General features: G+C 37.8%; 1 protein-coding gene across 1 annotated transcript in view; it reads left to right on the top strand.

Annotated features, from left to right (window-relative positions):
* The window catches only part of FREM2 (FRAS1 related extracellular matrix 2), a 129,832-nt gene extending 103,272 nt beyond the window's left edge, over nt 1-26,560 (top strand). The window contains exons 16-24 of the mRNA XM_080603807.1: nt 520-851; nt 10,365-10,557; nt 12,878-12,982; nt 14,151-14,278; nt 14,368-14,502; nt 18,987-19,113; nt 21,090-21,277; nt 21,436-21,582; nt 22,727-26,560. Of these exons, the coding sequence (XP_080459933.1) occupies nt 520-851; nt 10,365-10,557; nt 12,878-12,982; nt 14,151-14,278; nt 14,368-14,502; nt 18,987-19,113; nt 21,090-21,277; nt 21,436-21,582; nt 22,727-23,239 (1,868 nt within the window). The 3' untranslated portion in view covers nt 23,240-26,560. The remainder of the gene's footprint in view (nt 1-519; nt 852-10,364; nt 10,558-12,877; nt 12,983-14,150; nt 14,279-14,367; nt 14,503-18,986; nt 19,114-21,089; nt 21,278-21,435; nt 21,583-22,726) is intronic.
* Nucleotides 26,561-27,284: the final 724 nt, after the last annotated feature.

Below are 27,284 nucleotides of genomic sequence, written 5' to 3'. Positions count from 1 at the left end.
AGCTGTGGAGCTGATATAATCTTTTAACACATGGAACAGAGAAAATTGTCATCAATGTACAAGTATAGTTTGCAACAAGGTGCATAAGACACCGTATTGATTCATAGTCTTTGATGTGACAATTAAGTGTTTTCGTATTAATTTCATGGTTTACATAAATTGAGCCAGACCTATAATTAGTAAAATTCCTTTGAAGCCCATACTTATACCAAAAATAATTATTAAAAAAACATATAAAGCCATTTAATTACTACATGCTTCTGTAAAATTCACTCAAAATTCTGAATGAGAAATATATTGGAGATTTAGAAATATTCTATTTGGTATTTCATGTACAAAGATATGATATTCTCATACACAGCATATCATCGTTCTTTGAATTCTGAAGTACATTTATTACTGTGTGTTCCAAATACAGAAGTACTTCATAAGATCTTTGGTGTTTGAGAGTTTGGGGCTAGATTAACCAACTCTGACTACTGAAATATAGTGATAGTTCTATAAATTAATGTTTTTTAGGCATGCTGCCTGTTATTTCTACAAGAGAGCTCTCCAATTTTGAGCTGACACTTAGCCCTGATGGAACTAGAGTTGGAAACCATAAGTGCTCCAACTTGTTGGATTACACAGAAGTGAAGACCCACCATGGTTTCCTGACTGATGCTACCAAAAATCCAGATGTGATTGGAGATACCATTCCATACCAGTACAGCCCAACAATTAGAGGCTTCAATACCTTACGCTTCTACCGAAATTTGAATCTCGAAGCCTGTTTATGGGAGTTTGTTAGCTACTATGACATGTCCGAGCTCCTCACAGATTGTGGAGGCACCATTGGGACAGATGGACAGGTACCAACCTATAACTTGACTTTGTACTGTATTCTTAAAAAGGAAGACTTCTCTTGGAAAGTATCTATAAGATAATATATTGATTTACTTATTTATATGTATTTTAAAAAGAAAAGTTCTTTTTTTTTTTTCTTAACAAGATAAAGACTTCACGTAAGACCAGCTTGTTTCTTAAAGCTGTCAGTGTCCGTTAAACACTAATAGGCTATAAGTGAAATCTTTGTCCGATTGAAATTAAGAGAATGACTTAGATTGAATTAAATTTGCTATGATTTTCATCCAATGTAGTTTTGAAATATTTTAGGACCAACCTATCCCGCTTTTATTGTACAGTGAACCACGTTAGTCTTTTCTTAGAATGAAAGCCTTCTCGAGGATTGCTTTTAGCACACTGACAGTGCTGGACTATTTAGTATCAGTCATTGTGTACCTTAAAATAGAGTTTACAAAACTTGTGAAGAGTCTTCCTGCTGATAACAATTAACTGCACTGTCCTATCAGCTGCTTGGCACTGCCAATCTCTTGCTCACTGTGTAACAAGACCCACCAGTGCAGACAGCATAATGGTCTCGCATTACCCAGCAGAAAATTCTGTGGTCACTAAGCAGAGAAGCTGTCAATTTGGCTGAAGAACAGAGCTGTGAAAGTGGTTTGGGGGTTATAAAGAAGAGAATTGGAGAGACCTTCAGGTGTTCTTTGACAAATGATTTCTAGAAATCCATAGTAATGTGGAAATAAAAGGGTGTAGCATTTCTTCTGGCACAGTGACAGCAAAGGGTAATCCCTAGGTCTTCCTTATGCAATTGCTGCACAAGCCTGCCTGATCCCACTCAGACTCTGGAGTACAAAATCCGTACCTATGAAGATCAATCCTTTATGGCATGGAAATGTCCCTTTGGGGAATTAGGCTGGTAGAAGGGCTATAGGCTGGTAGAAGGGTTGGAAATGCAGTACCTCATTCCATTCTAAACACAATAGTTGTGTGGTACAGCCAGCTCACTTACTGGGCTCACTAGCATCACCTGTTGAGCCACTGTGAAAAGGATGAAGCCACTGTGTGAAACAGCCATAACTGCTCTGCTTTTTAGCAGGTGTTCAATTTGCCTAGGAGCCTCAGTAGACTTACAAGCACAAATTCTTACTTTGACAAACCCAAACAGCATGAATTCTTACAGATGAGAAAAGTGTGCCGTTGCCCAAAGAAACCTACGGGCATGTGTAGCAAAACTTCTTTACTACTAAAAGCATAGGTGCTAAAGGGCATATAAATATCTAATCAGACAAGCTGAATTTTCTCCCCCTTTTTTTAATATTTACATTCTTAAAGTCCACCTTACTCTGTGGGTGATCATACAGTCAATATGCTGGACAAGAAATTACACCTGATTCTCTCTAGCCCTTGGTTAACATCCTAAAATCCTGCTCCTTTTAACTAGATGTTATGTACTCTATAAAATATAAGACCAGAACAAAGTGGAGCTTCTCCCCTTCTTAGACATGATGACCTTGATGGTTATGGCATCTCAGTGCTCTGTTGTCTCTCCTGGTTCCTTGTCTGTTTCAGAGACCAGTTCAAGGTATCTGCCTTGATGCTGGGAGCTCACTGTTGGTGCATCTGCTTGGAGTTGCCCCTCTGCTACAAGCAGATCCTCCTACAGGTGCATTCCACTATAACCATGAACCTGTCAGAGGGGAGGGGAAGGCATGCGAGTGTGGGATGTAAACCTTTCACATTCCCACAAGATAAAAATGACAGCACTCTTCACTGTTCTTAGAATGATTTCATTGCTTCAACTCATTATTCCTTTCACTATCTCTTTATGCCCCTGAAGACATTCAATATACAGCCATATATTCTTATTTCCCACACAACCACAATCAGCACACAGGCTCGCAGAGCTGCCACACAGCTGTCTGTCAATCCTGCCACCTACGCAAGCCACTTCTCCCACAGTGAAAGGGAAGGCCTGATTTGAATCTTTTCTAATACTCTGTGTCCTATAGAGAAAAGGCTGAGCACTTGGTTTAGACAAATGTGTGTCTAAATAAAACCTATGTATGTTCATATGGGTATAAGCAGAGGAGAAAATAAGAAGCATCCCTGTATTTTGGCAAATTTAAAGAACCTGTATGGTTGGTTGTGGAGGATATGCATAAATGGTAATATATCTTAGGAAGAGAGGTGTACTTGCTTTAAGCTCCAGAAGCATTATGTACTTTAGGTAAGATCCCTCATTTCACGGCAGAGAGGGATGAACATGAGCTATAGAGCCATGAAACTGCAGCTGAAGTCAGCCTGTAGTGCTCCGTAGGGCGTGGCTAAAAGGTTAGAGTGGTAAGTGAAATATCAAGCTGAATTACTTCTAGCAGTGAAGCATTGCCCCGCAGCCAGTATGCGCTTCACTGCCCTCCCTGTTTCCCCCACCTCCATTTAATTCTTCTCCAAGTTTGGTCTTTATCTTCACATGACCCCCTCCAGCTGAGAGGGGTGGCAGTCAGTGCCCTATCTCTGTGGTTGTTACCATTGTTGGTTTTTTCTCCTTCAGTGAACAATTAATAATCCTCCTCCGTGAGAGGGAAGCTGGCAGCTATGGTTTTCACCATGTTTTCTTAGCACACAAAGGAAGCTTAATTTCCATTATACAGACAGAACAGATAAATAAATATTAAATTCTCCTACCACATCCTGCTGCCACTACAGATTTACTAGCTTGAATTTACCAGATATTTGGCTGGATCTTTAAACTCAAAATTCTGCTTTTCAGTTCTAGTGCTCCTGTATCTATATGGTCAAAGATTGCGCTCATGGTTCAGACAGAGATATTTCACAAAAGCAAGTGGCAATATCTTGTGTGATGTGGACCTTCACTTTATGGGAACTCCTCCAATAGTAGGGGAAGAAGATGAGCTTCTGTCAACAAAAAGTGAGGTGGGAGACCTGCAGCTGGCATAGTTCTTCTGGCAGTGCTCCTGGTGTTTGCCACAGAGTGCAGCTGTCTTAGCCAGTTCCCATGAACTCATGAACTGTCATAATACATACAGGGAAGGTTTCAGTTTCTTTTCTTTCTTCCCTTTTTTTTTTTTTTTTTTTTTTTGTCTTTGAGGCCTTTTGCTTGTGACCCACTCTCTTTTGCAATTACTCTGTGCATGAGCAAACCTTGTGTGAGTTAGATGCAGCACTTCTTTCAGAATACAGCTAGATGCTTTGTTCCTGGGTTCTGCCCATATTCACCACATCTGAAAAATCAAGTGTCTGTATATCTATATATGGATTTAGATCTGCAGCTTAAGGAACTTATATTTAAAAATAAAGACTCTTTAAATTGAACTAATTCATTTGGATAATAGCTCTGTTCTGGTTAAAGTCAAGGTCACTTAACTAGCAACAGCTTTCTTTTGGATAACCTGCAGTCACAACTTGAAATCCAAGGTCTGTATTTGGGTATGTTGGGGCTGTAAATAGGTGGAGCTCACCTATGTGAGTGTTATCTGCCTGTATCTTCAGGTAATCAATAGAGATTGGACCTTATTTCATGGGGACATCGTAAGAGACAAGCACTACAATTATCTCTGATTCTCAAGGCACAGGTGCTAGAACAATGCCAGATATCCTTGAAAGGAAATTAAAAAATGAAACAGTGAAAACCAAGCAAGTGACTATTGTTTAATATTGTTTAATGAAGTACATATTGAAGGGTAGGCCTAGTCTTATTTGATAGAGTGTGAAGTATCATTTGATCTCATTTCCTGCGTTTACAACTGTTTGCTGTAACCAGACAGTTTGGCATTCAAAGGCTTCTGTGTGTTTCTGGCCAAGTATTTACATGTGGATATTGCTTCCACTGGTTCCAGTCCATTGCTAGACTTGGCACAGGAATGCAAGGAAATTACAATTCAGATTTGATTAACAACTAATTAAACAAGTCTTTAACAGAAACACAAAGATGAAAAACATGCACTAAAATATTTGAACATACAGATTAATACCTTGAAGCTACTGTAATTGAGTATAGCTGAATAGTTTGTTTTGCTTTCTGACAAAACCAGATATTTCTGGACAAAACCGAAAATGTTTCTCTTCCAATATGTTCAGTTCATATTTATGTTACATGTGTTATGATGGTACTGAGGTGTCTGGAAATCCCGTCTGAAAACAGATTTTAAAATTACTAATATATTGCCTCAACTTATATGAGGCAGCTTGCAGACAGTATTTTATTGCACAGAAACAGTCTATTTCCAGCTTTACCAAAATAATATTTTAAGGGTAAAGGCCAGGTTTTCTGAAATTCTCAACTAGATGCTCTAAAATGCAGATGGACCGAAGTGTATATTTTCAGATTTTTATGCTCAGATAAGCCACCACAATCAAGTTTTAGAAAACCCTGCAGTTTGTATTCCCTTGACATGGAAGCTCACTAACATTCAATCTGTTTTTCTTCCCCAGCTGCAAACACATGCATTTAGTAAGGGCTGTGAAGAAAAAACTGTTACAAAGTTAACACACCAGCTGTGTAACAAAGCCAGAGGTTAAACATTTCAAGGAGCTGGCATTTCCATGCTGGGTTGCATTCTCCTCTCCATTCAGACTTCTTTAAACAAACCTGCTTTGCATTTTACCTGTGACCTACCTGGCTTTCTGCCATCGTGGGGCCAAATCTTAGCTTTGCCATATTGTTATTGTGTAAACAGCTAGCTGATAACATTGTTAAGCTTGTGTGACTCAGATTTGCAGACAGCAAGTAAATGTAAGAGAAAATCAGGCGTAGAGTAATTTGAAGGAAAAACACAGTTCTCATTAAGTTTGTTTCATTGCAACATACAATATAAAATGTGAAACTGTGTTATTTCTAATTTCTAATTCTGATCTTATCAGTACTAATACAGCATGTGTGTGCACATACACACACACAGTCTCTTACTGCTACTAATCACATACCAGAGCTATAAAATCATTTTCCTCAGCCAAGTTCTGCCCTCTAGAAGTGTAAGCCAGATAAATAAAAGTCTGTATAAATGTAAGACAGAGTACATGCCCCCAAACCTGACAGTGTGTTTTTGTTTTGAATATTCTTGCTTGTTACATAACAGATGCTCAAACTAATTATGTGTTTGGTTTGTGTTTTTTTTTTTTTACTTAATGAAGTTTGACAGTTTGCATCAGAAAGGGGAACAAAAGAAGAACACCTATAGAAGCACCATTCGTATTTTCTAAGTCTTAAATGGGAATAGTCAGTGTTCAAAAATAGACTTTGTGGTTTGTGATAATTTATCTTGCAAAGAACATGTATGCATGTCTACTTCTTATATTGATATCCAGTATAAATCATGTTCTTCCCTCACACAAACAAATTTTAAGATAATCTATTTGAATGACTTTCGATCTATTTTTTTTTTCTTTTGAGATAGTAATTGTAAGAGTCTGTTCCATGCTTGGAACACTTTTTACCTTCTGTCTTCTCAGGTTCTCCAGACCTGGCATTGCCACAGAATGAGAGACACAATTTTCCCAAACCAGCTCAGGTGTGGCTGTAATCTCTATTTCTCTCCTAGTATCACAAGGCTAAATGTCACACCCACTTGGATAAAACTAATGTTAATAAATAAAAGTTTGTCAATGCAATTTCTAAAATCTTCTGTGCATTGAATGCATAGATACACAGTGCACCTGTTCTGTCTCTTCACAGCAGTTAAGCTTTTCCTACACTTAAACAGTGCTAAGTGCCGTTTTGGTTTCATCAGTGTCACATCGAGATAAAATATGAACAGCTGCCTACTCTCAATAGGCTTTGCAGGCAGTGCTGGAAAATAAAGATAACTCAATGGAAAGAATGTTTTCTCGTGTTCGCCTAAACAGCATTATTAAGAGGGTTAGAGAAGCAAGGCTTCTCCATCTGCCTGACACATTCCATTGATTCATTTATTGGGGGCTTCTTCTCACTCTGGCAGATCTCCTCTGCAGTTAATTTCCTTTTTTTTTTTATTTTTATTATATAAAAAGGTTCTTTGTGTTTCATGTACTGTCTTGAGATTTTTTCTGTTCTGCACACTGGAAAGTAATTTTCCCCTTGTGGCATTTTGCTTTTCAGCAAGAAATGAGATGGCCTTGTAAGCTTTAAGTTACTGTTAATACAAGTAAACTATTTATTCAATAACTGTCTGGCTATCAGTATATAGGTTTTCCTCTACACCTATAAATCCATGAATGCCTCAAGAAGGGCCTGAGTGCATAAAAACGTAATCAGCTGGTTTAACAAGAGCTCCTTCCTCTCCCTATGTGCCATGAATGACACATAAAGGATAGCCATGCTATCCATATGAATAAGTTCCTTGGTTGGGGCAAGAAACTCCACTTCCCAGACATCTCATATGAGTTTTGCTAAAAAAAAATTAAAAAAAAAAAAAGGGGGAGTCTTCTAAATTCTATGGTCAATTATATAGCACTATAATTTCAGATTTTTTTGAAGAGCAGTGGTAACGTATGGCAAAGGAGCAGTGTTTCAGACAGACTTTCACCAGAAGGTATCCTACTAGATTTCCACCGGTACAAACGAGCTGAGCTCACTAACAGTTTGCTCACACTGAATGGAGGCAAAACAAGCATAAACTGTGGCTTACAACCCCATTAATGGATTTCTCTATGTACAGAGTACACGAACAGTGATACCTCATATCGGATAATCAAGAAGAGCTTTGAAAGAAGCTTTTTTTTACTCAAGGTGGCATAAGATGCTGAACTAGAAGAGGTTTTGTGGGTCACATTGTTCAGGTCACTACTGTCAGAGGCCTTAACTCTGTATATGTGAGGTTCCAAACTGGTAAACTTAATCTAAAAACTAATAGGACTTCATGGCTTCACTATTCTTGTTGAGTACCACCACACTGAGGGTTAGAAATTCTTCTGATTTCTAAGCTGTGTTTGTCGTGGCCATCTTGTGCCCATGTCAGCACCATTTTTCATCATCAGAAGCCCTTTCCTGTTCATCTCCTGGCATGCATATAGACAGATTTTTTAGTCCCTCTTAACCTCTGTTGTACTAGGCTAAACAACACAGCTATTTTAGTCTCTTCTCATAAAATATTTTTTTCCATTCCTGTGATTATGTTGATTCTTTTTCTACAGTCCACAATGCAAATTAGGCTTTTTCAAGCATGGATGATCAAAGCTGTACCAGATAAGCTCTCACTAGTACTCTGAATAATGGCATGCATGCTTCTAATTTCCACTCCATTCCTCATTTTATCTTAGGATCATATCACTTGGACAGGGTAGGAAGGTCATAGTTATGATGTGATCAACTCACATACCAAATTTTTTTCTCTTCTTTTCTTTCTAACCAATGTCTTTCATTTCAGCCAGAAATCCTTGTCACTAGTTTCTATTACCATATACTTCATACTATAAAATTTAATCTCAGTTCTTCTATTTTAGTCGTCAAGGTCATTACATTCTCTCTGGGTGATATTCCAGTCCTCCTCTACATTATCACTAAGCATTATGTATGCTTCTTTTCAAGAGGATCATATATTAACTCTTCTTCCATGTAGCTTTGCCTCTTCCTTGTAAGCAAACTGAATTTCAGATCTTTAGCTTTAATTTCTAATTCTTACTGTACAACATACGGATGTGGAGCAAATGCACAGAGAAAAGGTAATGTATTCTGGGATGACTTTTCAATAGCGACACGTTTCTTATGCAAGCAAATGTATTTAGCTCTTGATACCATTCCAGGAAATGACAAAAGTTCAAGGTTACTCCTGAATCAAAGACAAGCCAAAATGTATTGTAGATTTGCATCATAGCTGCATTTTTCTTGATAGAAATGAGCATTCTATGTTGTTATTTGGAATAATTTAGCAAATTCATATCTGAAATAATTGTTTGGATATCCACATAGGTTCCCAAAGATAAAGTTGTCCCTGTCTGTGCAATTTAAATAGGACTGAAGGGTAATATTTTCTAACTTCAATTTGTCATTCGTACAAATAGAGAAAATAAAACTCTTTCTTTTAATATAGAAAGTCCAAATAGAAGGTCTTGATTGTGTTTGTGTAAAACCAACAAAGAAGAATTAATATAAAATCATCTGCAACTGCAATGTCTCATATTACCAGCCAGGCTGTTTTACTGCATGGTATTGTGTGTTTCCAGACTGCTTAGTGTCTAAATGCTAACACATCTTATGGAATGATGCAAACATTGTAAGTGGATAGTGTTTTGGTAGTATAGTGTGTAAATCAAGAAGTGTCATGTGTAAAAAAGTAAGCTGCTGCAGCTATGAACATTTGCTATAATGATCTCCTTTATTAGTTCAGAGTAGTTAGTCAGTTAAGGCAGTAAATTTGTCATTGCGTAGTATTATTAAAAGTTTTGTCCAGCATTTGTAAAACAGCTGTAAGGTAACGGACATTCAGCCCCCTGATGTGCCACTGGTTGAACCCAGAAATAGTTTGTTTTTTACACAGCTTGTAAAGATCTTTGATTTTTTTTATTTTTTTATTTTTATTTTTTTTAATCAATAGTGCAAAAACACTTTAAAAACACTCTGGGGAAATGTTCAAATTACAAATGTCAGATAGGTACACAATTTGTACTGTAAGTAAATGGGAGTTTAACACCACTTGTGCTTTTGAAAATTCTCCCTTTGGGAGGCGATCCCAATGCTTTCCCTTCTTTCTCTTTGTAAGACAATCCAGAGTGTTCTAAAAGGATCTGTATTGCACATTTTCAATTAGATGTGAATAGAAAAATATTTGTAAGTTGCTCCAGAAATGGATGGATTCATATATCACATAAGAGCTGTCTTAAGAATTGACAGTTCACTGACACTGTTTTTGTTTTGTTTTGTTTTGTTTTGATCAAAGTATGCTATATAGAGAGATTTTTTGATTCTCTGATAATAATTAATTGATAATCAATGCTACTGTTTTGTACAGCATATGCATAGAAGGCCTACTTATAAATCTGTGTTAAATTGCACATCATTTTTAGTTCCTCCAGATAGTGATAAACAAATTTGTGCATTTGCATGCAGTATGCTCACTGCTATCCATACACAAAGGAAGAAATAGTTCCAGAGCTGAGTAAGTGCAGTCCAAGGACTTAGTCTTGCAATGACCTCTGAGCAAATTCAGGGTCTTCCAGTAGAGCTCATTACAGGAGGGTAACAAAAGAGTGTAAGCAAAGAGTTGGTTATGGGGGAAGGATAGAGCAAACGCAAAAGAATATTTTAAAAATTTCTGAAGAGTTAAGTTGTAGTCATGTTATTTATGTACTTATAAAAATAAAAATGAACAGTCAGAATTTAGGGGTTATGTATCAGAATTCATACTCAGTTTGAAATACAAAAAGGGAACTTCAAAGGCTCTAAGCTCAGCTGAAATCTATTGAAATATGATTCAGCCACAATATTTATTTCAAGTTATGCCTTCTCTTTTTCTTGCATTAGAATTACCTGTACAATACTGCCTTTCCTCACCTCTAACCTAAAGAAATCATTTTTCTTTTCGTAGGTTCTCAACCTAGTACAGTCCTATGTCACATTGAGAGTCCCCTTGTATGTCTCTTATGTTTTCCACTCTCCGGTGGGTGTAGGAGGCTGGCAGCATTTTGATCTGCAGTCTGAGCTACGGCTCACTTTTGTGTATGACACTGCCATCCTGTGGAAGGATGGGATTGGGAGCCCACCTGAAGCAGAGCTCCAAGGTGGGTGCCAGTTTTCAATCATTCTAATACTAAAAAAAAAAATTAAAAAATTGCTTTTATTATCAGTTGCAAACGGTTAGTTGTTGCCTAGCACTCCAAATTCTCTGTTGGGTTGTTTATGAAAGCCATGTTAAGCTGATATCAATTTTTTTATTACAAGGGAAAATAACTGCTTTGTTGTGTCTCGAGTACACAAAATTAACTTTTATTTCTACTCAGAACCTCAAGGTTTGACATGTATTTGTATTCTTTAAGTATGCAAGATGTATGTGTTTTAATGAGAAAAGTTGAAACTTTTCTGCGATAACAATTTTTTTTCTGGCCCTGAACATACAATTTCAGTTTGTTTTGGTTTGGTTTGGTTTTGATATTTCAAAAGCATTTATTGTGAAACATTCAAAAGAAACAGAAATGCATAATGGGTTTAATGACCTGTCCAATGCTTTAGAGTAGTAAACTGTATAAGTAAAACATTCTTTAAATTTGATAGAAACTGATGATAAACTGTGATTATAGTTAGTGAACATGTCAAATCTATCATTAGAGAATTTATCTTTGCAGAAAGTTGATTTATTTTTTTTAAACGACATACAGATATCTGTGGAAGATTAACATGTATAGTTGCACGTATATGCTGCTTTGTTCTTCATATGCAAATTTACTTAGCAGTGCCCAGAAATAAGCTTCTGGTGTTCCATATCTGTCCCTTCTGCAGGTAGAACACAGGCGCCAACTATAAGTATGTATGCACACTCCCACAATCTCAGGACCCGGGTTTGAACATGAAACTTTTTTGTTTCTGTAAACTCTGTATCTAAACTGCAGAAGTAATTGCTAGTCAATTTCTGTCCTCATGGTAAGAGCAGGAAATGCAGTGACAAGGGTAATCTGCAGTGCGTGCAGAATGAAGCACGCACCAGGCCATGCCTAAAGAAAAAGCCACATGCCACAAATCTTACTAGTCGCCTAATAAGAGCCAAATCTAATCCTCAGTCTCAGCAGTTATGTGGTTCATATATGCCACTATTTTCCTGCCTTTGATGCCTCAATTTTTTATTTTCTGTTTAAGAAGCTGATGGCCCTGTCTGTGGAGATACTGAACATCAGCAGACCCTTTGAAAACAGGAAGCACAAAACACGTGATAAACACACTGAGGTGGTGGAGGGCAGATGCCCAACATTTACCAATCTGATTTGGGCAGGATTACTGAGAGTTACTACTTTGCACTGCCCAGCCTTGCACTATAAGCAGGTGTATTTCTGGGCAGACAGGGGTTAACTGTTTCTCAGTTTGTTTCCATACCTCTGTATGCATTTAATTGTTCTACACAAATTCTGTGTAAAATTGTAAAGCAGTCAAGGTTTTCTAAAGTATAATTTATATATACATAGATATATTTCTAATGTATAAATGAAAGTATTTGGTACAGATGATTTTGTTCAGATGGTATATGTTCACATCGGTGAACGTTAGCTTCCTGACCCATTCATGGAGGAACACTCCTGTTTTCTTCTTGCTGCTGGCAAACAGGATGGTACCACATCACTGTCTCTCTGTAAGGGAATGCTGTAGGAAATGGCTGAACTTTTTGAAACTTTGCAGAATGCTAGAGAAAAATAGACTGGAATTCAGGCTACAGAAATAAAACACTTCTGACATATAAACAAGAATTGTAAACCTGAAATAAGGAAACGTTATGCATCTGTTTGGGGCCAGATTCATGCCAGAAATCTCCAGTAATACAAAGCCCATCAGAATGAGTTTCACAGATGCAGGTACCCACAAGTAGACTACCATGGAAGCCACAACTACTACTACTGCCACAGTGCTGATAGGTGCTGCCTTGGGACAATAGGCAGGGAGGCACTGATAAAGAGCATCCCTGACACAGCTTTTATTGGTAGGAACCAGCTTGAATGTCTGGTGAGAACAAAAGTATTATTCCTTCTACAGAACCTCTGGGCATGTTGTTCCTAAATACGAATGCCATCTATCCTGTGGACTTTCCTCAGCCTACTAGAGCATCAGTGTGATGATGTTCTAGTAATGATAGCATAACATACTCTAACAATGATAACATATGTAAAACCATGGCTTTGCAGGGAAGTATGTACTTTGGAAAACTGAAGCATTGTGAAAACTCTAGGCCCCACAATGTAATTCTTGTTTAAGACTCTTGAGTGAGCCCAAATGATACCAGCCCTCCCAAACAGCTGATAAAACAAGAGAAAAGGAAAAGAGTGTAGCTGGTGTTTTGTAGAAGTGTGATTTTGTCATCTGCAAGTGGAATGACCTGTACTGATTGGCTTCTCCTGCCAGGTTCTCTGTACCCAACCAGCATGCGTATTAGTGAAGAGGGACGCTTGGTTGTCAACTTCAAGACTGAAGCCCGGTTTCGTGGTCTGTTTGTGATGTCCCATCCGGGTAAGCTTAATCTACAGTTTAGCAATGCTGTAAAAAAAAAGGCAGACACCTCTCCGAAATTTTGTATTTTTCATCTTTGTTATTCCTGCTGCTGAAATCTGAATTTTTAATATGCTGTCCAGCTAACGATTCATTCTTTGCTTGGGATTTTTTACTTATCATTGATGACTGCATTCAGACTTTAAAATTTAGTGAAATATACCTGAATTTGATAGAAAGCAAGTAGTTCCACTTGATGAAAAGGCTGATTTATGAAAGGTGAAGTTCTGTCCACTAGGGATCTATGAATACATGTTTTTAATCCGAAAGCTAAGATTAACTATCTATGTATGTTGCCCTAGGGATTTAGGATTAAAATTTATTTTCTAATTCACAACCTTTCTATGTTATTTAGACCTTTTTGCAAAGAGTAAGAAAAGGTCTTGTAAAAGTGTTGTATCGCTCTGTTAATAAAACATTCTCACTGCCATTCAATTAGTTATTACTGAGGACCTGATCCTGCAATTTAATCTGTTTAAACCCCACTGCCTTTATTCAGAATAATCACAGGTGTAAGCGCCTCTGTCCAGACATAAGTCTGAGCATGAATGCTGGCAATGGAAAAGATTATCTAACTAAATTAAATCTGCCAAACAATAATGGGAAGGGAAAAATCATTTTAAGAAATCTCTTTTAGTTTAACTCAGTTTTATTAACCTATAGAACTCCTTCATAGTGATTCTGCTTTTTCTCAGCTGTCCTCTAGAGTTTTAGCTTTTGCGCTAAAACTGGTAGAGCTGAAAGAGTTACACTGCTAAGAGAAATTATGTTTTGTTCTCTGGGCTGACATTCCAAGTTAAAAACAGGAGGGATTATAGGTCCTTGCCATTCCACTCTCAGTGTTTTGCCTTTCTGTTAGATTTAATCTTTATACAGTTCTGGTTGTGTAGCCCAAAAACAACTGTTGATGGACACTGGAACAAGAGTCAAGGGGGCCCAACCGCGTTGACTGTAATTGATTGTGTTACTTTCAGTTAATAAAATTCAGTACCCTGTAAAAGCATTAACATCAACCATGGCATTATAGTTTATGAATATGAATTATGAATTATGGGGAATGCTTGTCAGGCTCTGAGAGTCTAAAGTGAAACGCTAAAGGTGACAAATCCGTCTCTTGGCATGTTTCTAGCTTCATCTCTAACTTCCATGGTTATGTCAGCTGATCACCCAGGCCTGACATTCAGCCTCAGCCTCATCCGAAGCGAGCCAACCTACAACCAGCCAGTACAGCAGTGGAGCTTCGTTTCAGATTTTGCGGTAAAACCTTATCCTTTGCTGTGTCTTCTCCTGCCCCAGCCTATTGGTTAGGATGTTGGTGCAACACCTCTCTCTCTTTCCCCCCTAAGGTTCGAGACTATTCTGGAACGTACACTGTGAAGCTGATAGCTTGTACCACTGCTCCACACCAGGAGTACAGCCTACCAGTGATCTGTAATCCTAGAGAGCCGATCACATTTGATCTGGATATCCGATTCCAACAGGTAGCTTCCCAGTGATGCCTTCTTCATGTTTCCTTTTTATTTTAATTCTCAAATTGTAATAGTGCTAGAAATTGAGTTTACTTGCTTACCAACAAACCTGTTCCTAAACCAGTGGGACAGTACATACCCTCTCCTGCTATTTAACTAATCTTATGGAACTTGGAAAAGCTAATGTAGGAGCACAGATGTTTTTTTGACCTCAATGCAACGATAACCTTTGGCCATTCCTCTGTAATAGCCAGTAGAAAGTTCATTGACATCGATTTGGGTGATACTGTAATATCAGCTAACCTATTGGAATTCTTTACTTATGTGTTGACTTTTGCTGTGAAATAGTTTTATCAGATAATTAAGAAAATATGCTGTTATCAGAAAAATTTCACCTGTCACAAAGATCAGAGATAGGTCTCTAGTATTGCAAGTGGAGCCTTCAGAGGAAGATTCATCCAATCCTAAGGAAGGTCTTAGGACTGTGCAGGAGGTGTAAATAACCTACACTGGATAAATGCTTAGCTTTAAGACTCAGTCATGAAAGTGAGTGAGAAAAATCCCACCCACAGCAATATGGATCGCATGGTAACCTACGGACAGGCAAACAGCATACATTTCACATTTCTCTAATAAAGTATAGAGTAATTGGACACTGCTGTGGAAAGCAATAACTGAAAAATGTCTGGGGGTCATGTTGGATAGTTAGCAGAACATAAACTACCATTTTACATGTTATCAAAAGGGTAAGCATGACCTTGGGACATGTAAGGAGGAAGTTTTGTCACTTCTATATTTGGAGCCAATACAACCAATACAATGTGGCTGTGGTTTCATGCTCATTAATAGTATAGATGTATGCTATTAGATCATCTTACAGTATAAATACAACCCGGATCAGTCAGGGATACACAATCACTTTCCTGTTGAATTAGCCAGAGTACACAAGAGAATGTGTGCAGTCTTTATGCTTTTATTTGGCATTATGCCAGCTATGGGAGAACAGATGATTACTGATATGGCATTAAGTCCTGGTGAAACAGAGAGACGATACATGATCTGACATGAAACCTGCCTTTTCAGAATTAAACCAGCAAAGCATTTTGGAAAAAAAAAAGTGAATGGCTGGGGTGGGGTTGAGGAGAAGGGGTTTATATTAGTTCATCACTTTGGCTTTTGTTTGGCATTTCTAATCTGCTTCCAGGAGCTCTAAAGCTATTCACAGCAGTGTTGAACCATACCTTGTGTCTGGTCCTCATAAAAACAAGGAAGATGTTGATAATGTGGAGAAAACTGAAAAGAACAGCAAAAAAATAATAATTGCAAAAAATGGCAAAGTAGCTTAGGGAGAGACCTAATTCTATCTAAAGTATAGATAGGGCCGGAGACCTATATTACCTAAAAGAAGCCTAAGGAGCAATTTTTTGAAGTTGTGAGAACTGCCTTGGGAAAATAAAATGGCTACTATAGGGCTTATAATATCAAATAAAGCTTTAATAATATAGTATATGCAAGTTTCATGTACATAAATTAAAATCAAGTGCATAATTGCCAAGGAACCGTGACCAGTTAGTCCCCATCGCCAGTAATTTTCATCAAGACCAACTCTTTTTCTTGAGATACTCACACCAAAAGGAATTCAGGAGATTTTGCTGCCCTTCATATTGTTCCCTTTGATCACAGATTGAAAGAATATATGGACTTAAAGCAGGTTCCAATAAGATTTTTAGGCATTCTGCGTAAATGAATAAGTATTAGTATCCATGTTTTAGAAATAGGAAACATAAGACAGAGAAGTGAGCATGAAAGTTCACACTGTGATGCTGGTTCTTAGACTAGGAGACACATGCTACCTGGCACAGGCCCGCTGAAGTCAGTGCATGCAGGTCTCAAAACCAGATCAAAATTATTTTAACTGTAAAATCAAATGATGAAATCATAGAATCATAGAATCATTTAGGTTGGAAAAGACCTCTAAGATCATCTGGTCCAACCTTTAACCTAGTACTTCCAAGTCCACTATTAAACGATGTCCCTAAGCGCAACATCTACATGTTTTTTGAAGACCTCCAGGGGTGGTGACTCAGCTACTTCCCTGGGCAGCCTGTTCCGATACTTCACAATGCTTTCAGTGAAGAAATTTTTCCTAATACTCAACCTAAGCCTCCCCTGGAGTTGTTTCTCCCAGTTTTCATTCTAGCACCCCAGCTGTTCTACTGAATTATCTTCTTGGTATTTTTAATATGAAACTTTCCATCTTCTTGGAATCTTTGTAATCTAATTTCTTTCACTATTGGTTTCACTGTTCATGACTGAAAGGCCATTTTAAGATGCAAACATGAAGTAGAAAAGATATTTTGGTGTTCTTCCTCTGAAGATTTTGGTTCAACATTTCCTTCTTTATCACGTATCTGCCCATTTCCTTTTTTCTTCTTTCTGTGGCCCCTGAAGAGGGAAGCAGGTAGCCCATAACACTGAGTATTGTATTACCACTACCTCATTCTGGGATGTCCTGTACATGAAAAGGATCCAACCTGCAGTCTCTGCTTTATCCCACTCCTTTCAACTTCTCCTTTCTTTAAATGTGAATGACTAGTTCCTGACAGAAGCACTTCCATAATCAAGGTATTTGCTGCCCTGAGATGTACCTATCACAGAATCACAGAATGGTTGTGGTTGCAAGGGACTTCTGGAGATCATCTTGCCCAACTCCCCTGCTCAAGCAATCTCTAAAGAGCAATCTGTTTCTTGAAGTAGCGAGTATTCCATGAGCTTTTGACCCATGGAGATTGGGATTTGTATCATCAGTGATCTGTATCATTTTTAACTGGTCTCCAACTCATCCATATGCAGAGTTGATGGGCATGGCAAATAAAAAAAAATAAATTGACAGTATTTTTTTCAACCAGCAGAACCTCTCAGGTTATCTTTTTAAGAGCTCGTTTGTTTAAAAAAAAATATTTATAATGAAAATAATTGCATTTAAACTACTGCTATAAATTGCAGCTGTGGGTTTGCCACTGGCAGCCCTGAGACTTACATGTAAAGCTGAAACAAAAATGGTAACTTAAAAAAGGATGCCTAAGAGATGTATTTGCAGTCACATGCATAATATTTACCCAGGCCATTGCTGTTAACATTGTTGTAAACTGTGTGGCTGAAGCCCAGTGCCTTTAGCTGGAAACTTTTTGTTTCCAACTCAGTAGACATTTATTCTGCCAAGGAAGATCTTGGTGAGGCCATGCTTGATTCTTTTTCAGATCCACAGCTGCAAAACAGCTGTCAGTCAGGTATTTGAAGCTGTGGAATTGCAACCCAATAGCCTGAATCCAGGCATTCAGAAGACTCATTCCAAAGAGATTGGAAATGATTTTTTAATTATTATTATTTCTGTGAAAAGGCTATTGGGGTAGGGTTCATCTTTACGAAGAGTGGCAGTGAGTTTATAAAAATGTTTCAGCTGTATATTCTTCTTGCCAAATCCTGCTGCTTTGACAGTTCTGGGACTATATTGTGGGAAAGGGATTTGAAGAAGAATACGCACGCATAACTTGTGGCAGTAGTTTCTATTGATATTGTTACATCTCATTCCATCAACACCATGGGCTGGCAAGAATGTTTTCATTTGTGTTTTCCTTCCTTCCTTTCCACATTTATATGCATATATATGTGAGCATTTTTGAGCATTTTTCTTATTTGTTTAATGGGCTTTTGGTTTTTGTTTGTTTGTTTGTTTGTTTTTGTTTTGTTTCTTGAATGCATGCAATGCATCTTTTTGAACTGTGGATTCTCCCCAGTGTTTCTGTTCATTATGTTCTTTACTTTTTTGTTATGGCTTGTCTCTGTATAGGTTGCCTTCTAATTTATATTTATGAATTATATGGCCCAATGAGAACCTGCTTCTGATAGCATTGTTTTATTGTTTTCTTGTAGTGTAATCAAGAAAAATCATAGATAACAGTGTTGAATATATGAAGACAAACATTATCATTAAAGATGCTCAAATGATTTGGTACATTTTCACATATATGATCTGAGATAAATGTACAGATATCCTATGGCACATCAGAAGAACTAAAACTTTCAAATAACTGGTAGAGAGTCAGAGGTGGGACTCAGGTGTAAGGATGAAAATGGGATACAGAAAATAGGCTGAGTTAAAGGGAGACTAGATATTGAGGGAAATATTTTCCTAGTGTTATCCACACACAGAAGTTGCTCTGGGCACCTTCTTGTCTGGGATTTGGAAAAATGTGGTGAGAAGAAATTAACCTAGAATCTAATCAAACATCACAGAGATGTATAACCCAAAGATTATATGTGTGTAAAATACATAGCAATATATTTCTAGTGCAAGGAAATCTTTATGGTTAAACTGTTTCCTTTTATGTAGATATGCAGAGCTGATGAATCATGTACACTGAGAGAAGACTAGGTTGTGTTTTAAAAGTGATCAAAGAGTGCTTGTTGAATAGCTTTATGCTGTTGTGTTTTAGGTCAGTGATCCAGTGGCTGCTGAGTTCAGCTTGAATACCCAGATGTTCCTCCTCTCCAAAAAGACACTATGGCTATCTGATGGCTCAATGGGCTTTGGGCAAGAAAGTGATATTGCTTTCTCAGAAGGTAAAACTGTGCACAGTTCATAGACTTCTAATATGTAATCCACACTTTCAGGATCCTGTTTCAGTCAAAACAAACTAGGAGTAAGGGTTTAACTTGCCACTTGTGTTCTTTTTCATTTGCCTTTCCCACCTGGCACTTTACATAAGAGCTATTGGCCAATCTGCACTGAAATTGTTATGTCTGAGGGTAACAGTACTGATGCCATTTTTCATATACTGAGCACTTTATAAACATTGGCTAATATTAAGAACATTCCTACTTGATAAGTGAATGTTACACAATCTTTTTGTTGTGGGTTAACATACTGGGTCTGGCTGAGATGGAGCTAACTTTCTTCAAAGCAGCCCATATGGTGCTGTACTTTGCATTTATGCCTAAAACAGTGTTGATAACACTCAAATGTTTTGTCTATTGCTAGCACAGTGTCAGTGCTTTCTACTTCCCCCCTGCCCTCCACCAAGTAGGCCAGGGATTGGAAGAGGATGGATCGTGACATAGGTGGGACAACTGACCCAAACTGACCAAAGTGATATCCTATACCATATGAAGTAATGCTGAGCAATAAAAGCTCAGGGAAAGGAGGAGAAAGCTAGGGGGACATTCATGTTTATGGTGTTTTTCTTCCCAAGTAACCATTACACATGCTGAGTACCTGCTTTCCAGGAAATGGCTAAACATCTGACAATGAATGGATTCTTCCTATTGTTTTGCTTGCATGTGCAGCTTTTATTCTCCCTATTAAGCTGTCATTAGCTCAATTCATGAGTCTTCTCACTTTCCATCTATTTTCTATGTGTCCTGTGGGAGGGGTAGGCTGAGTGGGTGTTGGCCAGGGTCCACCCAGTGCAGTGAGGTAGATAACAGAACAGAAATCAAAGTCATAGCTAAGATGAACACTCAGAATTCCTGCTCACCTAATACTGTGTCCAGACCCTCTAGAAGAGAGAGGTTTTGAAAAACCTTGTGTGAAACAATAGACCAAAACTGGGCTTCACTCAGTACATCTATTGGTGAATTGTTCTATGACCTAAGCAGTCACTCCATTTTTCTCCTTTCTTTCTGTGCCTCTTTTGCTGATTGATCAGAATGCCAACATCTTGAATCCAAGTCTGTCTTTTCTGATAAGTTTGCACCGTCTCTTGAACAGCAGGTATCTGTCCTCTCTCAAAGTCTACAGTTACTACAAGTTGTGTTAAAAAAAATGCACCACTTCTCCTTTCCTTCTCCAAATTCTTGTCCTGCCTAATCACTTTCTGTCACATGTACTGACCACTGTACATAGTACACTTTTCTTGCCTGCATAGTAACGGCTCAGGTTATTTGTACAGGCCTTGCAAATATGTTTTATCTTAAATCTTATCAGACAGCTGAAATGCAATTACACAGTAGGGAGCCGAGTCTCTGAAAATGTCTCTGTTGCTTTTCATAATGTTCATGTCACTTGTACAGTATTAAATGCTGCCAGTCTGACCAAGTATAAATAAACTCTTATCCAGCCTAAACAGAATTCTGCTGACATAATAAAGAACATCTCTTCAATGAGTTGCATTGCTGGGAGACAAAAACCTCCATCCCAGTTTGCTGCAGAGTAGTACATGTTTCTTTAAGCCATTTTTTGAATGAAGACCTGAATATAGCCCAGTATTTAAAGCAGCCTCTGAACTGGTTCAAGTTACAGCAACAGCAAATGACCACCTACTGCTGTTATGTGGCCCAGAGTGTGTGGAAGAGTGTCTGCTCTAATCACAACCTTTGACAACACCCTGTGGTGGAAGTTGGGTAGCCAGGTGTCTCAAGTAGACTCTGGGTATAGCTGTAGGCAGACTGGAAATCTTCAGCTTGGACCTTCGAGGTGACCAGAAACTGCATTCAAATTACACTGCGCTAAGCTTCTTGACTAGGCTTTTTTATTTAGCCTCAGTATTGTGCTAAATGTTCCAGTGTAATAGGATGTGAACTGCATGCACTCTTTACAGGTGATATCATTTATGGTCGGGTGATGGTGGATCCAGTGCAGAACCTTGGTGATTCCTTCTACTGCAGCATTGAGAAGGTTTTCCTGTGCACGGGAGCTGATGGATATGTACCCAAGTATAATCCGTCCAACACTGAATATGGGTGCCTTGCTGATTCTCCATCCCTTCTGTACAGATTTAAGATTGTGGTAAGTGTTCTAATTCTGGGAGAATGCACATATCTATCTATATATATATATAGATAGATATTTCTCACTTCTTTTTTATCTAAAAACAACTTGGAAGAAATAAATCTGTGTTTTACAATTATTATTTTTTTATTTTTTTTTCCTGTATGACCACGTAGGACAAAGCTCAACCAGAGACACAAGCCTCAAGCTTTGGAAATGTGCTTTTTAATGCAAAACTTGCCATAGATGATCCTGAAGCAATTTCTTTAGTTAAACAACCAGGCTCTGATGGATTTAAAGTGGACTCAACTCCCCTGTTTCAGGTATGTTTTCTGTACCTTAGTAGCAAGAACACTAAACCAAAAAGAAACACTTGCAAAAGAAGTGTTTTTAAGTGTAAGTCATGTTGAAGTCAACAGAAAGATTTATTGTGATTTCAGTACAGTTAAACAGGATTATAAATGCTTACAAATTTCTAGATGAAAAATCTGGACTACTTTTTTTAAAAAATTCCTATAGGGATAATATGTTTTTCTTCTGTTTAATTCCATAAGCTAACAAGAAATGACACCAATGATTGTTAAACATTTCCTCTAAAAGCATAAGTTTCTTGTTACACAGCATTGTTTTATTCCTTCACATCGCTTGTCTAAGACAAAAAATAAAAAATCGTAAGCATTTATAGTGAGCTTCACCAAAATCTGATTGATATTCAGCATTTTCTGTGCAAGTCATTCTCACAAACCTGCACACTGCAAAATATCTAAGCACTGGAAATCATGAAATTGAAAACTAAAGGGTACACCTACTTCTTAATTCCATATAATCATTCAGCAGTTTGCTTTCATCCTTTAGATCTATATGATCCAGCCAGCAGTTGTCTCTTTAGTATTTGTCTTCTCTTTAGTATTTGCAAAACTACATGCAAAACTGAAAAGTATGTTAGAAAAATTACCGAGGAGACTTTAATCCTACTCCTGGCCATTCAGTGTTGAGTCTTCTTAACAGCATAAAAAGGGTTTCATAACCTGTCCCTATGAAATTGTTATCTCATTTTCTATGTAAAGAATCCATTTCCAATAATGTAGTAATTTTTTGCCCTCATTCTGTCAAAAGAGTGAGAATATGAAGAAACAATGGCATGTCCTGAAAAACTCTTGGAGAAATGAGTAAAATAGAAAATATGTTCAGTTTTTTCACAATAACAGAGCTTGGGAGCAACCACTGGTAGCCATAGAGTCTGGCTACGAAAAGGAATGGACACTATCCCTTCTACACCCTCTTAAAATTTTGGCAGAAAACATGTCTTCTCTGGGACTGACTGGCACATAGTGGTTTTTATCTGTGCATGATTTTGAAAGTACTGTCCAGAAAATCAATACAAAGTGGTGATTTATTTTCTCTGTTTATAGCACTGTCCAGATTATGCATGTTTGTGTTTAAAAAACAAAATACATGTCTTTCTAGGTGTCTTTGGGTAGGGAGTGGTATGTCCATACAATCTACACTGTACGTTCAAAAGAGAATGCTAACCGTGGAATTGGCAAAAGAAGCGTAGAGCACCAGTACCACTCGCTCTTCAGTGGAGGAGGCCCAGCAGCATCCACACAGAGACGTCAGAAGAGAGGAGTTGCGGGAGCTCCAGAGCTTGCAAAAGACATTGGAGTAGAAAACAACCGAGGAACAAACATACAGCACATAGCACTAGATCGCACCAGCAAGAAACAGGTTCCTCAAAGGGAGGTTGTGGTCAGTGGTGTACTCCCCAGAGAACTGAATAACCAGAACTCAGGGGTCAGCATAGTCACAATCGTTGGTGGAGCTGCTGCCATTTTCCTTGCCATCTGCTTAATTGCAATCATCGTTTTGCTGCTAAAACGGAGACAGAATTCTGAGAAGAAGGAAGCAGCAAAGAAGTCAGGCAGCAATGAACCAATGATGCTACCAGACAATTATACCAGCGACAGCTCTGAGGTTTGATCCCAAGACCACAGGATTCAAGCCAGAGTCTCCAGGGTGCCTCAAAACAAACTTGAACTGCACTTTGTTAGCAGCAGATCATGGTGACTCATAAAGAGTAAAAAGTGCTTCTAGGTGTACTTGAAATTTTTTATCCTGAACTCTTGCTGCCTTTAGCAACGATAGAAGAATCTATACTGACTCTCCCACTTTGCACAAAAGGTTATCATGACGTCCTTATATCATGCACTAATCTTTAGCAGGAATTCAAGGAGCTGCATCGTAAGGGAGAGATTTGTGTTTTGGTTTTTTATTTGCTGACGTTTCAAAAAAGTAGAAGAAACTATCCAAAGGTGCTATAGATCCTGTCTGTAATAAGAGAGGAAATCTGTTTCTTTAGAAACACAGAATACTTGAGAGGTAGAATCCTTACACTCTTCAGTTAATTTTGTAATGTTTCTCACAAACAACTCAATGTCTACAGTTAGACTGAAAGGTGATAAAATGCTTCAGGCATGAATCCTCCCTCCTGTAAGCCTTTTACTTCATTTAAGCTATACCGGTGATTATTTTTTTCCTTGTGTTTAAATGAACTTTTTCAAAAGACAGCTAGATTAGACAGCATAACATTATAATCAGTTGCATGTCACAGAAAGCAATACATACTCTTTTCTGCAAATTCTTATTCAGCTATTTAATCTGATCTTTTTTCCCTTATGTTTTCCTTATTTATGTTTATATAAAGCCAAAGAATACACCAAATCCAGAAGGAATTTTGTTTTTCGCAGGAACTGGACACTTATGTCTTCTTAAGTTTATAACAGATCATGGAAGTTTTGTAAGGTAAATTATATTTTCTAGTGCATATCCACTGCTGGGAAATGCAAGCATTAGTGTTTCAGTCCCTAGAGAAGATGATAGTGTTAGATTCAAAATGCAGAGGACAAGGTTCTGCCTGAACTGAGCCTAGGAATCATGATACTGAATCCAGTGTGTGATTGTCAGTTGCTATATTAAATGGCAACAAAGTGAAGAAAAAAAAAAAAAAGAAAAAAAAAACCATGACTGAATCAAGTAGTATTTATTACTGTATAATCATAACACATCTTGACAAACATGCTGGGTCATTGTTGGGCTGTTTTTTTAACAAGTGACTGCTTTCAAAAGAGTCATTCTAATTTTTATTCAGCCTTCCTGATTTAGATCATTTGACAGCTTGATGTCTCACAAAAGTTTGGATCAGCAGTGTCCCATGTCAGTTCTTATCCAAACAAGACCTTTTCTGCCCCAAAGATATCCTGCCTAATGCTTGGTCATGGAAATTATATAACCTTCAAGATAGGTCATCCCATTTGTCCCACTAGCATTTAATATGAATAAATCTTTTCCAGTCAATGGAGTTCAACTATATAAACTATATAAAACCAGAAGCAGGCTGTTGAGATTGTTGCTGAAAAACCTGCTCCTTTCCACCACCTGTGCTGCTGAGTGCAGGCAGCCACCAATCTTCAAGCCGCAGTACCTCCGGAATTTGGGATTCTGGGGACCGTGTTGTAGAGATCTGAGTTACCAGGATCCAGCTTGCAAGCAGCCTGGCAGCCAGCACACAATGCTGCCACTGAGCTAAAAATCTGTCTGAAAGGCTTCCTAGCCTGGCTGCGGCGCTCTGCAAACACAGTTAGACCCGACCTCTGAGCCATAAGGCTCAGAAATGTGGAGGTCAACTCTCCTGGGAAGGTCTGGGCCATGATTCATGGTATGGTGTGAATATGCCCACAGAGGGACTTACGCTTATATTTCTTGCTCTGGATTTATATTGTTATGACTTCACTCATTTCACAAGATTCCATCATTTTTTCAGCAAGTGAATCAGGGCAGAATCTGTACTATCTTTTTCTGTGTTTTTTTCTGAAGACTGTTATTCAGACTGCTTAATTGAAAGATGTTTTCAGCAACCTAAGGGTCAAACTACATTATTAAAGTCATGCAGTCATCTTTTATTTTAATTAATCTGAGTTCTAGCCTGAAACAATTATCATTAAGACGTGCCCAGTGCATTAGACCTTTCCCCTAGTCACCTGACATTAATTTGGTCTTCTAATGCAGTTCCTGGTTTTGTGAGCCATGTATTATGTTTGCAAGATTGATCAAAGACTTAACCCACGGATATGTTTTATATGTAAAGCTTAGAACTAAGTCGTGATTGTAACCTTAGGATCAAATTTGCCTTTGTGCCTGTATATGAAACCACTACGATAATGAGAAATGCAGAATTTGTCTCCTAGAACCTATGTGTTTGGATAGTAGCAGTCAATGATTCTACAGTAAAATGGGACACATGTAAATAATAGAACATTTTAATATTTATAAAATGCCTGTTTTGTGTAAGCAGAGAAGATCTTTTAAAATATATATATAATAAATACATAAATTAGGTGTTTATCAGTAGAGCTATTTTTCTGCTTTTGAATTTTAACAGACAGAAATATCATTAAAGTTTCTTGCAGGCAAAATCTTTTTTTTTTTTTAGTTATTATTATTTCTTTTAATTAAACCATATCAAAAAAGCATGTGTTCTACAAGCCAAATATTGAGCCTGGTAGACAACTGATCACTGCTTTGAATAGTGTCTAATTGCTCTGCAAAACATTCAGACTGATGGGGATTATCAGACAAAAGTTTTTCAAACAATATATAAAAATAGTGCAAACTGCTGATAACAGAGAAAAACACAACACAAACACTGAAAAGCTGGACACGAATGAGTGAGAGTCTTGAATCGGATATCAAAGTCCTCTGCCTGGGAAAAAAATCCCAATGTTTTCAGTAAGGCCTGCCGGATTTGTCCCATTCTTAAGAAATTGGATTTCTTACAATTCAGTGAACTATAAGTACATCTGTAACAGCATGCCTTTGTTATTATGGTTTCAAGGTTTTGGATTTCAGCAAGATGTTTTGGAGGCTTATTAACATTTTTCTTTCTACTTAACAAGTGGCCTTGTTTATACTAACCTGAATAAGTGCCTCGTTCCCAGTTATGTGCACAAATATGTTAATATTTATCTATCCATGCAATAAACTGAATATATTATATATATATATTTAATCTATTTCCAGATTATGTATTCAATCTTCTTTTCCCTGAAGATACATATTCTGCTAGCAGTAATACCATTTGTTAAACCCTTTATACAATACCTACTGTGTTTAAATTTGTTATCAAGTTGTCAGAAATCTTTCCATGCATATTTATTTGGAACAATTTCTTGTGCATGTCTATGGCTGTGATATTTGGCATTTGTATCAGGAAAAAAATAAAACTACTTCTGTTTTGGTTACTAATCTAAAATTTGTGTAAAAATGTCACATAGTGGAGACTGGTCAGTAGTGCAGTATTAAGAAAAATTAATTTCTCACATCGACAGAAGGACATAAACTTACTGCTGTGTTTATAATAAATCTCACTGCTTTGTTCCTGAAGCGGTTGCTTTCTGGTCATGAAGTGCGCAGCACAGGGGTTGCTTTTTAATCACTGGAGTTGTGCTCATGTCTCAGAGAGGGATTTTTCTTCCAATTACAGAGCATCAGAAATTTCTAGACAGGTAGATATCGGCAGTTAGTCTGCAAGTCTTGAATGTCATGTTCCTGTGCATTTCCATGTCTGTCCCCTTCTACTACCTAGACTTGCTTATATGGATTGTGTGCTTATACTTGCACTCAGTTCCTTAGACTAAGCTGGACCCTCCAGTGTAATGTCTGTGAGCTCTGTGTTGTGATTTCTGCCACTGCAAATCAGACTGAATGTGTTTCTGTCCTGCTTCAATGCAAATAGCTACAAATGATGTAAATCAGCAAAGAATCTGGTCACAAGGCTATAGCACTGTCAATAGATCAAAGGGCATTCATTTCCCACTTGGTGATTGTCCACAGCAGTTAAGTCAACGTTCGTTGATTCCAGCACTTAGTGCAGTTATAATGCTACTCAGGTGTCCGAGCATGTTCCAGAAAGTCCAGGATGTCTTTCCCTTCACAGCCCAAACATGAGTGCATTATTCCAGCATTTGTA

Source organism: Anser brachyrhynchus (genome assembly GCF_964034855.1).
Source record: "Anser brachyrhynchus genome assembly, chromosome: 1".
NCBI lineage: Eukaryota > Metazoa > Chordata > Aves > Anseriformes > Anatidae > Anser > Anser brachyrhynchus.
The sequence above is the reverse complement of the archived record's forward strand: the minus strand, read 5'-3'. Positions and strand labels throughout refer to the sequence as shown.